Source organism: Tinamus guttatus, unplaced genomic scaffold (genome assembly GCF_059628265.1).
Source record: "Tinamus guttatus ecotype Peru unplaced genomic scaffold, ASM5962826v1 Tinamus_guttatus_pri_ptg000515l, whole genome shotgun sequence".
Lineage (NCBI taxonomy): Eukaryota > Metazoa > Chordata > Aves > Tinamiformes > Tinamidae > Tinamus > Tinamus guttatus.
This window is the reverse complement of record NW_028289049.1, coordinates 798,370-812,123: the sequence shown is the minus strand read 5'-3', so window position 1 is coordinate 812,123 and position 13,754 is coordinate 798,370. Positions and strand designations below refer to the sequence as shown.

The window sequence follows — 13,754 nt, the reverse complement described above, 5'->3', positions numbered from 1 at the left end:
TTTATTGCTAGAAAACAGAGGAATGTAGTGGATGTAGTAAACAAGACCACAGTAAGGAGAGGTCCCAAATGGAGTAAAGACTTGAAACCTTAAACTTCACTTGCCTCTTCTAAAAAGCATTAGTTGTGACAAATTCCCCGCAGTGGTTTTGCATGGAAGCCATGCCCATGATTTTGCCAGGAAAGGGGCACATGTTCTGGCAATACAGCAAAGGGAAGGGTCTCCATCCACAGCCCTGAGGGATTTTGCTTTATGTATATATGTGCCTGTGGAAAAAGGAGAAATTATAGCTGCTCCTGGGCCACAGAGCTGTAGTTCACCTCGTGGCATGTTCCAAAACGGCCTTTAACACCTACATGCAAGAGGCTTACAAAAAACATGTATTGGCACCGCATTGCTGCCCTTGACAATTCCTACAGCAAACCACTTCTTAGCAAGCACCTGTGCCCCTTTTTCTGGGCTTCTTCTTGCTCAAGTCGTGGTCTTAAGGCCCTGTGGAATTTAACTGCAATAGAAAAATTAATCTCCCAAAGCAGACTTCAGCTGTTCCAAAACAAATGCATCTCCTCTCCCAAATTCATACAAGTAAGTGTCATTCACTTGTTAAAGAAAGATTCAGCCGCAATGGGCTCCTGATGTGGGATTTTATTTCAGTTCTCACCAGTGTTCTACTGATCTGAAATTAAATGTTAATTGTGCAATAAATTATATTCACCTGAAAATCAGCCCACGTTCCCTTTGCATCTTTAGGACAGTCTTGAAATTAAACTCCTCCCTGCAACTTAACCGATATGTCCCGCACCTGGAGATGGTTCAGCGGCTGCTCCGAGGCTCAGGCTCAAGCTGATGCTTTCCTTGTGGTCGCAGCTTTGTTCTCAGCAAGGAAAACTGATGCTTTTGCAGCAGTCTTCCCATTTGGAGCAAAGGAATTGCTGCTCGTGTGTGTGAGGCAGCTAAGATGATCTAGCTCTCCCTGCCTTCCCCCTCTTTTTCTTCCTCAGCATTATCTTTATATTGGGCTGTAAAGCAATTCGGGCACGGGGCAGAGGAACGTTAGCTTCGTGCTGGAATCCGAGCGCGGCGGCGCCTCGTACGCGGAACGGGGCTCCCGCCGCGGCGTCCCCGCTGCAGCCCGAGGGCCGGGCTGGGCCGCGTGGACCAGCCCTGGGCTCCTGCCCTGCGGCTGCTCTCGGGTGCTCCCCTCTGCCCAAGAGTTCTTTCCTCCGGCTCCTCCTGTCTTACTCTCTCTTAAGAGAGACCCAGAGCAGTCCTCAAGAACGTGCTTCCTGCCAGCACTATTCTGTTCTGGGAGAAACTGCCATTTTAGCTGCTACAGCTTCCTTTGGGGCTCCTGTTTATCCATCTGAATTGTGTAGAGCTACCACCAGAACCAAAGTAGCAGCTCTAAGCAAGCAGGGCCCAGGCTTTTAGCATGGTGCAGTGCCCTCCAAAACGGGTCAAGCAGCCCCCGAAGGGCTGCCAAGCCCTCGGGAGAGGCTGCTGCCCTGAACTGCGTGGCTGGGCAGGAGACGGAGCGGCAGCAGGGCAGGAGCGTCGCTCGGGGTCCTCGCGGCACTGCCGGGGGTGGCTCCCGGCTCTGCAGCGGGACGGACGGGCCGCCCCAGCGGGGACTCCCCGGAGCGGGGGCACCGCTGCCCTCGGCACGCGCAGGAGCTCCGTCTGCCGCGTTTCCCTGTCCTGGACTCACCTGTGCACGTGGCTGACGAAGACTTTCTGGTCGAGTTTTGCCCCCACCTGGGACAACGGTTTTGCACACTCGTAAATCACAATAGCGGACTCTGGAGCCCAGAATAAACCATGATTCATTAAAACAGTTTTAATGAAAAAATAAAGTTCTGAATTAAACTATAATCATACATGGCTGAAAGTGATGAACTTAAAAGTATGGAGATGGTTTCTCTCTCGCTCTCTCTCTGCTGATACTGTAACTTGCTGGACTTGTCAGACACCAACTACTGGGATAAATCTGAACAGGTAACAGAACAAGAGTCAGTCACATTAATTAATATGAACCTCTGTGAGAAAGAGGCAGTTCACTTGGCGGTCTCGTTTCTCCCATGAAAGCTTCAGGAACACGTTCCCCCGTGGTCCGGCTGAATTGCAGACACGCTGTAAACGCAGATACTGACGCTCAAGAGCGGGTCCAACCCCTGCGGCGCTTGCGACCAGGATCTTGGAGAGCCTTTCTGTTTGCAGAGCAAAATGGCAGCATTTGAGAACTTTGGTTATTTTTCCAGCTGCAAAGAAGAGTCAGCAGCCCTTGTGGGGCAAATCTTTGGCAAACTCCTCGGTGGTTCCACTTTGCTTCTAGAAGGTGTCTTGTTTTACAGAAGCCAGGGGGATGCTTTTCAGAAGCAAGTCCCTTGTTGCAGCTTGGCGGGATGGCGTTTCCCTAGAGGACTGAGTGTGAAGAACAGTCCGGTCTGCCAGTCCGTCGCACCGATCCCGCTGACAGATCCTTCCCCTCACGGCGCAGCCGGCGGCGCACGCGTCCCTCGGGGGTACCTGGCTCCGTGTTCCCCGCGGACCCGCGCGTCCTGGTCAGTTCTCGGGGGGCGGCGGGCCGGCGCGGTGCCCCTCGCTGCAGCCGCCTTCCCCTCGCGGGAGCGCAGGGCACCCGCGTGCGGGCGGCAGCACCGCCGCGGCGCTGGGCAGGAGCTACGCGCCGGTCACCGCGGAGCAGCGCGCGTCTCGGCTCCCCCTCGTGTCCCGGTGGGATTTCCCCTGGACAAAGGCTCCAGGGAGGCAGCACTGGCAGGTGACTCTGCTCCCTTGTCCTTCCCAGGCTGGATGGATCCTGGTCACGCGTCGCCTGGCTAGCTGCGCAGCCCACGATTGCTGTAATGTGCACGATTTGCAGCCAACAGACTAAAGATTTTGGTTTTTTGAGTACAAAACCCAGCCTTGAAAATGAGCAGCGATAACAGAGGTAAACTTGGCTGTAGCACTCGTGCGGAGATGGGCTGATCCCAAACTAGGCCTGCCAGGTTTGCAGCGTACAGCCCAAGCTGGAATTCTGGGCTGAGGAAAGGGAAAGAGTCACTGCTTCCTTAAAACAGCACCTCGGAGCTCACCAGCGGGCTGGGAAACAGCCCACGGTACTGCCCCACGCTGAGCCAGTCATGCAAAACAAGGTCACGAAAACCACTGGAAGAGGAGACTGAGGGAGAATCCGGATGTCACTGATGCCCAGCGCTGCCCGCGCTGAAAAAGGACCGTTTCTTCCTTTAAACGCACCAGTCCTTGGAGCAGAAGTCCTGCTTGTGCTTGAACACCACCAAATCAGAGGACTCGGTGGAAGCCGCTCGCCTACTGCCCAGAGCCCCCGGGACGAGGCAGGGGCCAGGCGCGGTCAGCGGGCGCTCACACTCGCTGCTGTGGAGCCTTAGCTTGTCTACGATGGGTATACATGGACAAATGGGCAGGTACAATGCTACACCGAAATTAAAACACATGGCCATTTACTTCTGAGACTCTTCACACAGATTTCCCTCCCTCCCTCCTCCCTTTGTGGAGGGCAAGTTTCCTAGCACAGAGGAGGTTTGCGGGTTCTTTCTCGAGGGGATGAGAAATAATACGTGGCAAAGGTATTATACATTCCCAAAACATCATCCAATCCGTAGTTTTAACTGGACAAAACCCCGCTGAACCCAGAGCGCTTCATCTGTCCTTGAGCTAATCAGTATCTAGCAGCAGTTTTGACCAGGAGGCTTCTCGCAGCCCCGGCCCTCGACAACTTTTGATACCTTATCCCTGCCAGCGCGGCCGGGGCGGGCAGCCCTTCAGCCTGAGCACAGCAGCTCGGGGCGCTCCCGCGCTCCCGGCTGGAGCCCGTGCCTCGCACGGCCAGCCCACGCGAGCAGCACACGGCGCGGCCCTCCCCGCGCCTAGTCCAGAAAGCGCCGGCGCGAGCCCGTCCGGGAGCGGTTGGAACGGCGGATATCGAACTTGGAGTCCCGACACTTCTGGCATATGTAGACCTCCGGGACGTTCGACTTGCGGATTTTGGCGCAGGAGAGGTGGATCCAGGTATGGCACTCGTTGCACTCGATCATCGGCCGCCCGGCGAAGGGTTTCATGCAGAAGCAGGTGACGAGGTCCCACGAATCATCATCTGGAGAGAGAGAAGCAGCAGGTTACGCTTTTTCCTCCCAGCCTCCTCCTCCTGCATTCCACCTGCACTGTGAATTATTTTCCTTTTGAGTTCAAGTAGCTACCTGGATTTCAAAGACGGGCACGTCACCGATTTTTCCAGGGCTTAGCAGAGTCTCTGCCAGCTCTTGCTCTGGAAGAGAATCTCAGCAACGCAAAAGAGGCAGTAATGCAGGGAGAGGAGTAAAGCAGCTGCTTCCATGAAGCCACAACTTTCCAATTGCCGTGCGAGAGAGCAGTCAGCCCCGCTGCGCGACAGCCCCACACACCACTGAACGTGCCCAGAGGCTGAACCTTCATAGCGTCCTCATGCTGCGGGTGACGCAGCAAGAGGATCTGTGACAGCCCCATCGCTGCTGTGCAGCTAAGTGTCTCGCAGCCCTCCTGACAGCCAGGCCACCTACCCGAATCCACCATAATGTCCTCGTCGTCACCGGTGCCATCCTCGTCCCGAAAGACCACCTGCTTGCCCTGCCGAATGACCGTTCTTTTACCCACGCTCTGTATCTCCACAGTCTGCTCGGCCGCCACGGCGGGGTAGGAGGCGCTGGACGGCGTGTCCGAGTCCCACGCGGAGCAGTGCTCGGCAGCGGACTGAGGATCGCCCTCGGACGAGGGACTCAGCGCGGCCTCCACAAAAGAGTCCTCGGCTTCCAGCTCCAGCAGCTTCTCCTCATAATCTTCCTCTGCAGACACTTCTGTCTCCCTTCTCTTCAGCTTCTTCTTCTTCCTGATCTTATCAATCTGCTTGCGCTCCGGCAGGAAGCTGCCGGGTTTGGCTCTCTGGAACAGGGAGCTGTACGATTTCGTTCGCTTAAGCTGGCTGAAGCTCTTTCTGTTCTTGGCGGACAAGGAAACGGAGGAAGGGACGTCGTTGAACCGGGGGTCCCAGCTATCGCTGTCAATGGTGCCGCCGGTGCTGTTGGGGGGGCTGGGGCTGTTCCGCAGGGGCGTCTCCTAGGAAACGGTAAGAAATGGGACAAAACCTGAGTTTCAGCAGCAGCTTTGGGGGAGGGGGGTGACACGGCCTCTCCCGCCATCTCCCTGCACGTCGCTGCTGCGCTGGGTGCCCCGGTGCCCTGCATGGGTTCGTGCTCCCGTTCTCTTCCGTGCGCTTTGGGGCCTCAGCTCCCGCGGACAATTCCGGCCATGGAAAAGGCTGCCAGGCAGCGCGAGGGGGAGCGCGGGGGCTGCGGCCGCCCGGGTCTCAAGGACAGTAAGGAGGAGCCCTGGGACACGTCCTGGGAAGGGAAACGTCTACAGCACCAGCACGCGAAGAGGGGCCAGGCAGCCTGGTGGCGCGAGGGCTCCGCGCGCTGCTCCGGCTCCCGGCTCCCGGCTCGGCCGGGAAAAGGCCCCGTTGGGAAGGGCCGGCCGCGGCGCTCGTACCTCCTGCGGGTAGGGGATGTATCCCGCGTAGGCCAGCACGAAGGTGCAGAACTTGTTGAAGTCCTCCACGGTGCGGTGCCGCTTGGAGGCGGGCGCGAAGTCCTGCGGGACACGGGCCCGGGCGGGCGGGGCGGCCTGAGCGGGGCGGCGCCTCCCCCCGCCGCCTCCCCCTCGCTCCCGGGGCCGCCCCCCCGCGCCCCGCCGCCCCCCCGCCCCGGTGCCGGTTCCGGTGCCGGTTCCGGCGGAGCGGCCCCCCCCCGGGGCTCGCGGAACCGGCCGCTCCGCGCCAGCCCCGCCCCGGCCCCGCTGCGGCCGCGGTGCCGCCGGGCCGGGCGCCCCCCGGCCGGGGCTCCACGGGGAGCCGCTTCCCCCCCACCCTCCCCGCGCCGGTTCCGGTGCCGGCGGAGCGGCCCCCGCTGATGGTCCAGACCGGACCGGGCGCCGGTGCCCCCTCCCCCCGCCTTCCTCCCCCCCCCACGCCCGGCGGCGCCCCCCGGGATTAACCGGGCCGAACAAGGCGCCTTCCCCGGACCCCGATGCGCCCCCGCTCGGCGCCGCTGCCGCCCCCCTCGCTCCCGGTGCCTCCCCCCGCCTCGCTCCCGGTGCCGCTCCCCCCGCCCCCGCCGGTACCGGAGCGGGGCCCGGGGCTCGGCCGCGCCGGGCAGGCCGGGCCGGGCGGCATCGCCGCCGTTCCCGCCCGTCGCTCCTCGCGAGCCCGCGCCCGGCGGGCGAGCCCGCGCCCCGCCGGCACAAGATGGCCCCGGCCCCGCCGAGCGCGGCGGCGGCGAGCGGGGCCCGGCGGCGGCGACGCCCCCCGGGGCCCGCTCTCACCTCCGGGGCGAACGGCGAGGCGCACGAGTCGGAGTCCATGGCGGGGGTGCGGGCCGCCGCGCGGCGGGACGGGGCAGCGGGGGCGGCCGGGAGGCGCCGACGCCCGCGAACCGCTCGGTACCGGCGGGAGGCGGCGAAGGGGCGGCCGCCGGCGCGGGGGCTGCTGGGAGCCGTAGTCCGCCCGCGCGCTGGGGGCGGCGGCGCGCGAGGGCTGCCGGGAGCCGTAGTCCGGTGAGGGGAGGGGCGGCGGGCGGGCATGCGCACTGAGCGCCGATCCGCGGGGACCGCTGGGAGTCGTAGTCCGGTGCGCGGGGACCGCCGGGAGCTGTAGTCGGGGGGATTAAGGCGCTCGGCGCGGCTCGTGCCTGCAGGCGGCTCCGGCGGCGGCTCCAGCAGCAGCGGCACCGGCGAGGGGTGAGTGCGGCCGCGCGGGGCCGGGCTCGGCGGGGCGCGGGGAGGGGTCCCCTGGGTGCAGGCCGCGCTGCCGCCCGCCTCCCAGCGCGGCGCCTGCTCGGGAAAGGCCGCGGCGGCGCCGCCCGCGGTGGAGCGCGAGCGCCGTCCTCGCTGCGCGTGCGGGGCGGGCGGCGGTGGCGGCTGGGGAGCGGGGCCGGGCGGGAGCGCCCTTGTCCGCGTCCCTGTCCGCGTCCCGCGGCCTCCGCGCGCGCGTGTTTATGTGCGCGCGTGTCCGTAGTGTGTGCGTGTCCGTACACAGTGCGCGTGAGCGCGCATAGCGCGTGCCCGCGCGCCGCGGAGCTCCCGCAGGGCGCCGGGGCCGACGCGTCGCTCCGCTCTCCCCGCAGGCCCCATGGCGGCGAGCGCGGGCGGCGCGGCGGGCGCGGCGGCGGAGCCGGCTCACGCCGTGTCGCTGCTGCGCGGGCTGAGCGCGCTGCGCGCCGAGCGCAGCCTCCTGGACGTGACGGTGGTGGCGGGCGGGCGCGAGTTCGGCGCGCACCGCGCCGTGCTGGCCGCCGCCTCGGGCTACTTCCGCGCCATGTTCGGCGGGGCGCTGCGGGAGGCGCGCGCCGAGCGCGTGCGGCTGCACGGCGTGGAGCCCGAGTGCCTCGCGCGCCTGCTCGACTTCGCCTACACGGGCCGCGTGGGCGGCCTGGGCCCCGACATCGCCGAGCGCCTGCTGCGCGCCGCCGACCTGCTGCAGTTCCCCGCCGTGAAGGAGGCGTGCGGCGCGTGGCTGGCGCGCCAGCTGGAGCCCGCCAACGCGCTGGACATGCAGGACTTCGCCGAGGCCTTCGCGTGCCCCGCGCTGGCGGCCGCCGCGCACCGCTTCGTGCTGCGGCACGTGGGCGAGCTGGGCGCGCAGCTGGAGCGGCTGCCCCTCGCGCGCCTGCTCTCCTACCTGCGCGACGACGGGCTCTGCGTGCCCAAGGAGGAGGCCGCCTTCCAGCTGGCGCTGCGCTGGGTGCGCGCCGACCCCGCCGCCCGCGCCCCGCTGCTGCCGCAGCTGCTGGCCCACGTGCGCCTGCCCTTCGTGCGCCGCTTCTACCTGCTGGCGCACGTGGAGGGCGAGCCGCTCGTGGCGCGCTGCCCGCCCTGCCTGCGCCTGCTGCGCGAGGCCCGCGACTTCCAGGCCGCCCGCCTCGACCGCCACGACCGCGGGCCCTGCGCCCGCATGCGGCCCCGGCCCTCCACCGGCCTGGCCGAGATCCTCGTCCTCGTGGGCGGCTGTGACCGCGACTGCGACGAGCTCGTCACCGTCGACTGCTACAACCCGCGCACCGGCCACTGGCGCTACCTGGCCGAGTTCCCCGAGCACCTGGGTGGCGGCTACAGCGTGGCCGCGCTGGGCAACGACATCTACGTGACGGGTAAGGAGCGCGTGGGCGCCCGCGTAGTGCCCGCCTCGCGCAGCGCCCTCCTCCAGGCGCTCGTCCGCGCCGTCGGGGCGAGAGGAGCGGAGCTGCCCGCCTGGCTGTGGCTGCAGAGGCGCCGCAGAGCCCTGTCCCCCCTTCCTTCTGGATGCGCAGGGAGGGAGCGTGCAGAGCGGCAGCCGCAGCCTTGCGCGGGGCCGGCTTAGAGGCACGAGGCGCCCTCAGAAAAGTTTTGCTCAGGGCTGCTTGTGCCACAACGGGCTGCCGAGAGGGCTGCCAAGCACCCTGGCTCCTCAGGGCAGCCCCCCGGGCTCCTGCTGTGCCTCCTGAGTGTGGCTGTGGCTGAGGAGGGGCAGGGACTCTTCAGACTGGGCCGCAGAGAGGATTTAGCAGCTGATCTCAATGCAGGAGGCATTTTGGCATGACTAATGCTGCTGAGCATGCAGGCTGAAGTCGCAGCTCCTGGACTGGCGGAGCTCTGCCGCCGCTGCCCAGGACGATGGGAGTGACTTGGGGTTTGAATTTCTGGCAGTGAAGACAGGGCCGGGCAGCTATAAATCCTGAGCCGCCGTTTGTGCTCAGGCCTGTCCGTGAGCCCCGGAGCCCCAGGCCCCGCCGTGCCCCGAGGAGCGGCCTGGCCAGGCAGTACCGGCGTCCCAGGATGTTCCCCCTGGGCGTCCTGCCCGCTGCCGCCCCGTCCAGGCCGCGCGGGCTCCTCTGGAGCGGCAGAGCGGGCAGAGTTTGCGGTCGGGCTGCGACAAGGCCGAGAGGGCGACGCGCTGGGGCAGCTGGAGCCCGCGCCGAGGCGCCAGGGCTGCCCGAGCCCTCGTGCCCAAGGCCCTCGGTGGCTCTGGCGCAGGAGGACAAGGCAGCTCCCGTTGTGCAGACGGTGGCCGCGCTTTGGGCGCTGGTGTTTGCTGGGCCTCCCTCTCGCCGTCCCGCGTGGCAGCCGCTTTCGGGAGCCGCAGGGCAAGGACTGCTGCGGCACGGGGAGGAGCAGGGCCCTTGGGAGCGGTGGCGTTGGCCCACACTGCGGATCCGCTCCGCGGTCCCGGGAAGCTGAGCAAGGAGGGGTGGGAAGCAGCTGCTACAATGCAAGCAGCGCAAACTCCTGTGGCCCTCCGGTACCTCTCTGCTTCCACAATCTGCAGTCCTGGGAATCACGAGAACGGGGGTGGATGTTAGCGAGCTGGGGCTTGAAGCTGTAGTGGGGAGCTCGGTCCCATGTGCAGCCCTGTCCTCCCCGACCCTCCCTGTGTCCCGGGCAGGAGCGGTTTGCAGGGTGCCCTTGCAAGGCTGTGTGCTCTGTGCTGTGCCCTAGGAGGCTCGGACGGCTCGAGGCTCTACGACTGCGTCTGGAGGTACAACTCCAGCGTGAACGAGTGGACGGAGGTGTCCCCGATGCTGAAGGCGAGGGAGTACCACAGCTCCACGGTCCTGGACGGGCTGCTCTACGTCATCGCCTCCGACAGCACCGAGCGCTACGACCACTCCCTGGACAGCTGGGAGGCCCTGCAGCCCATGCTCTACCCCATGGACAACTGCTCCACCACGGCGTGCCGCGGCAAGCTGTTCGCCATCGGCTCCCTGGCGGGCAAGGAGACCATGGTGATGCAGTGCTACGACCCCGACAGCGACCTCTGGTCCCTCGTCAACTGCGGCCACCTGCCCCCCTGGTCCTTCGCGCCCAAGACCGTGACGCTCAGCGGCCTCATGTACTTCATCAGGTGAGAGCAGGGCCGCCCGCCCCTGCACCTTCCCCTCCAGGGAGGGTCTGGGCCTCGCGCGGGGGCAGCGGCGCCTCGAGCTCCGCCGCCGCGCGCTCCTTCCCCTTGGCCTGTCGTAGCCAGGCCGCGACGACTGCGCTTGGAACGACGTGCAAATGTCTGAATTTAAACCTGCAGGTGGGAAACAAGTGGAGTTACGATCTGGTGTCAGTCAGCAGTTCTACTTTGAAAAGACTTTTCAGGTTCCTTGGCTTCTATTTCAGTCCCTGTTGTCGCTATAAATAATCTTGCAAGCTCTAAGAAAACACTGCTGGGGAGCGCGAGAGCCCTCCGAGCGAGCAGAGATAAGAGGGCTGGCGACGAAGTGACGGGGCGCTATTTTTAAGCACCTTTCCAACGCAGGATTTAATTGCTCCTATGGCTCAAATACTTAAGTTATCCACTTAACTGAAAACAAGCAGGCAGGCATGCAGGGCTGGATCACTGGTGTGGATATGCAGATACGTATCATAAAAGAAACCCCACCTAAAGAAGGTGGTTTCAAAGCATTTATCCTATAGGGATGTTGTTTAGGAATAGGCGATAGGGAGACCCGCGTCTCGCACTTCTCAACCCTGCCCTAGTCTTAGCTGGGGTAGTTTTAAATGCAATGGGTCCCTGAGCAGTTAGTGCTGCGGTAGGTGAGATCTCCCCCTTTGTTTTTGCTTTCTCTCCCCTTTATTCCGATTCATGTGGGGCATCTGGAGCACTATCTTGCCTTCAGCACAGTGAAAGCCAATGTATGAAATGATAAAAGACCAGAGAAAACATTTGAATGTGATGGGGTTTGTTTTTCTCATATATATCGTAACCTAGATCTTTCATAAAATGAACTTGCGGCTGTAGACCAGTTGCCTCAAGAAGTCCAGTGACTCTTGAAGTCAGTCCAATTAACTAAAGAACTGGAGAAATGAGGTTGTACGAACTGAATTTCAGAGGCCAAATCCGTTAAAATGAAAATTCAGGTTGATCAGGAGTTGAAGGGTCTTTGCAGCTTCCTGGTTTTCAAGTCTTGTTGCAACCCAGCACGGCCGTCTCGGAGTGACCTTCGGCGCTTGTTCGGCCGCGCCGGCCTCGTCCTTGGCGCATTCCGGCGCCGGCAGCAGCGCGTTTGTGTCGCAAACAGCCCTCACCTGTCGCTGTCTCGCTCCCGTCTCAAGTGAGACAGGTCCAAGGAGCCTGGCGGGACCGCGCTGCTCCGGGGAGCCCTTCCCTGGCCCGGCTAAATTTGGCGCTGGCCGAGACCCGAGGCGGTCGGCGGCGCCTTGGTGCTGGCGGGAGAGGCTCACAGCGCGGCGCAGCTTTGAGGCCGGGCGCTTTTAGAATGTCAAATGACCACCTTGTGCCATCTCCCGCAGGGATGACTCTGCTGAAGTGGATGTTTACAACCCAGTGAAGAACGAGTGGGATAAAATCCCTGCCATGCTTCAGGTAGGTTGCTTAGCCAGCCTCCTGGATGCCTCTCAGTGTAAAAAGTTGGCCCCAAATGGTGGCTTTGGCAAGCAGCAAACGTGGAGCGTGTTCAGGCGGGGGTGGTTGCCCAGCCCCGCTTGGTAACTGCTGCGTTCTCCTTTCTGGAGCGCAGGTTCACGTCGGCGGGAGCGTGGCCGCGCTGGGCGGGAAGCTCTACGTGTCCGGCGGCTACGACAACACGTTTGAGCTCTCGGACGTGCTGGAGGCGTACGACCCCGAGGCGCGCGCGTGGAGCGTCGCGGGCCGCCTGCCCGAGCCCACCTTCTGGCACGGCAGCGTCAGCATTTTCCGGCAGTTCATGCCGGAGACCACCCAGGAGGAGGACGGCATCGCGCTGGACAACACCATCAACCTGAACCGGCAGCGCCAGGACCTTCGTGACCAGAACCTCAACGAGCTGCATTAGCGGGGAACGCGCCCCGCGTGCAGCACCGGTGCTGCTCCGGAGGAGGAAACTGGTGCTTGGAGACAAACACGTACTGAGCGGGGCAGAGGGAGGAGAACGGGAGCGCGCGAGGCGCCCTCGGAGACGCGGGGTGCAGGGAGCGGGGCCCTCGGGCGCAGCCTCCCCGGCGCCTCTTGCGGAGGCCGCCTGCGCGGTGGCCTCTGAAGAGGAGCGTCGTGCCCGGCCTCCCTCAAGAAGAGTCACTTGCAGCTGCAGCGTGTGGTCAGACACCTTTCACCAGGGACTCCTTCGCCCCGCAGCACTTCTCATCTGCTGCCCGATTCCTTTCCTCGTGGTTTCTTCCATCGGAGAAACAAACGTATTCCCAGAACAGACGATAGAGGCGGGACGGCCTGAGCCCGCTGCAGCCCGGAGGCCCCCGGCAGCGAGGCCCTGCCGGTCCCGTCACCGCAGCCCTGGGCTCCTGCTCGTGCTCCAGACCCGGCTTTTCCTGCCAGCTAGCCAAGACCTTGCCAAGGCTGGGGTACGAGTCTTCACACTCCCCGTTGTCTGACCTTGAATTCTTCAGGTACTTTTAGTTGCAGCATTTTAAGGTTTTGTGGGTATTTGTTGCCTTACTTTCTAGGAGAGAGGCTTTTATTATTTAAGGAACACCTTCATTTATCACTTGGTCACACGGACACAACTAGCTTGTTTTCGTTTTGGTCACCCACCCTGCACTGTTCTGTCTGGGGCTCCTGGGGCTGCTCCCTTGTGCCACGGCCCCTCAGCCCTTCTCCTCTCGTGGTTTCCCAGCGCCCCGTCCGCACCGGGCTGCCCGAGGAGCCCGGCAAGGGCTCCCTCTTGGCACGTTCTTGGAGCGAAGGCTCTTGCTGCTGATTCCTCCGTATCGAGCTCCTGGCAGCCGTGCGGGCCCAGGCAGATGCGTCCTGCCTAGTGAGGGCAAGAGGGTTTGTTTGTTTTTTTTCTTTGCCTTTTCAAAGGAACTAGGTCGGAATTTAGTTATTTTAGCAGTAACCTGGAAAGTGGCGGGGAGAGAAGCACAGCACAGGTTCCTTGGGAAGGTCAGCACAGACCTGCAGGTAAAATACTGGTGACGATTTAGGCACCTTGATGGAATGGATCCTTTTAGAGGGATCAGCTCATGGGAAGGAGCCTGCTGGAAAGGTCACACGTTTGTCCTGTTCTGCAGTTTGAATTTGAGCAGCTGGAAAATGCTCCCGAGGTCCTTTGGCCAAGGGGTTGGAACTTACAAGAGTGCTAGCAGATTAAAATATAATTATTTTAGGTTTTCCTTGGTGGGGGGGGTGCAGTGAAGGTTTGCTTTTTATTCTTGCTCAAGTGCTGTAGTTAGCTTGAGTATTTCCTGTCGATCTGGGGCGAGGGTGTTTCAGCTGGAGAGAAACCTCTCGCAATTTACTTGTGGACTGTCTCTGGAACTAGAAAAGGGCCAAAGTTGCAGTAGGGCTCACTGAAGCTGGCATTACACCCTCAGAAAGAAGCGGAAGATAGAACAGCAGCCGAGGGGCTGGCTGCTTTGTGTGCCTTTTTATTTTCCCTTCCCCCTGCCCTGGAGCTTTATCTTACTCGAGGAAGCAGAAGCCCCTGACCTTGATGTTGTTCCCTCTGGCCAGAGCAGTCAGAACCTTATCTCCATAGCGAGCAACGTGTTCACAGCTTAATTAAAACAGACTTTTGCCTTGAATACTGTTTCATGCTGAGCTACTTAGCAGCAAAACTTGAAAAACTTGTTGGCGACATTTGGGCTCTTCTTAAAGTCCGGAACTCGGACAGTGCCTTGAAGCTGCTTGTGCCAGGACCCCGGAGGAGAGGGCCGCGGCGGCCGGTGCCAGCGCCGGGCCCGGCAGTGCCCGTCCCGCTGCCGCGCTC

At 62.6% G+C, this 13,754-nt stretch overlaps 2 protein-coding genes across 2 annotated transcripts; one reads left to right on the top strand and one right to left on the bottom strand.

Annotated features, from left to right (window-relative positions):
- Positions 1-3,902: 3,902 nt before the first annotated feature.
- On the bottom strand, positions 3,903-6,529 carry PHF13 (PHD finger protein 13). Its single transcript, XM_088533678.1, has 4 exons — positions 6,394-6,529; positions 5,563-5,664; positions 4,578-5,130; positions 3,903-4,135 (listed from the first exon to the last, which is right to left on the bottom strand). The coding sequence occupies exons 1-4, from the start codon at positions 6,430-6,432 to the stop codon at positions 3,909-3,911; spliced, it is 921 nt and encodes a 306-aa protein (XP_088389804.1). The 5' UTR covers positions 6,433-6,529; the 3' UTR covers positions 3,903-3,908.
- A 669-nt stretch (positions 6,530-7,198) lies between these two features.
- KLHL21 (kelch like family member 21) lies at positions 7,199-11,884 on the top strand. Its single transcript, XM_088533677.1, has 4 exons — positions 7,199-8,216; positions 9,541-9,946; positions 11,344-11,416; positions 11,571-11,884. Exons 1-4 carry the CDS (start codon positions 7,199-7,201, stop codon positions 11,862-11,864), a joined length of 1,791 nt encoding a protein of 596 aa, XP_088389803.1. The 3' UTR covers positions 11,865-11,884.
- Positions 11,885-13,754: the final 1,870 nt, after the last annotated feature.

Coding starts and splice junctions, on each gene's coding strand:
- PHF13 (XM_088533678.1), bottom strand. CDS start 6,432: ATGGACTCCGACTCGTGCGCCTCGCCGTTCGCCCCGGAG. Junction 5,665..6,393: donor CCTCGCCGTTCGCCCCGGAG/GTGAGAGCGGGC, acceptor CGTGTCCCGCAG/GACTTCGCGCCCGCCTCCAA. Junction 5,131..5,562: donor ACATCCCCTACCCGCAGGAG/GTACGAGCGCCG, acceptor ACCGTTTCCTAG/GAGACGCCCCTGCGGAACAG.
- KLHL21 (XM_088533677.1), top strand. CDS start 7,199: ATGGCGGCGAGCGCGGGCGGCGCGGCGGGCGCGGCGGCGGAGCCGGCT. Junction 8,217..9,540: donor CAACGACATCTACGTGACGG/GTAAGGAGCGCG, acceptor GCTGTGCCCTAG/GAGGCTCGGACGGCTCGAGG. Junction 11,417..11,570: donor AAATCCCTGCCATGCTTCAG/GTAGGTTGCTTA, acceptor TCTGGAGCGCAG/GTTCACGTCGGCGGGAGCGT.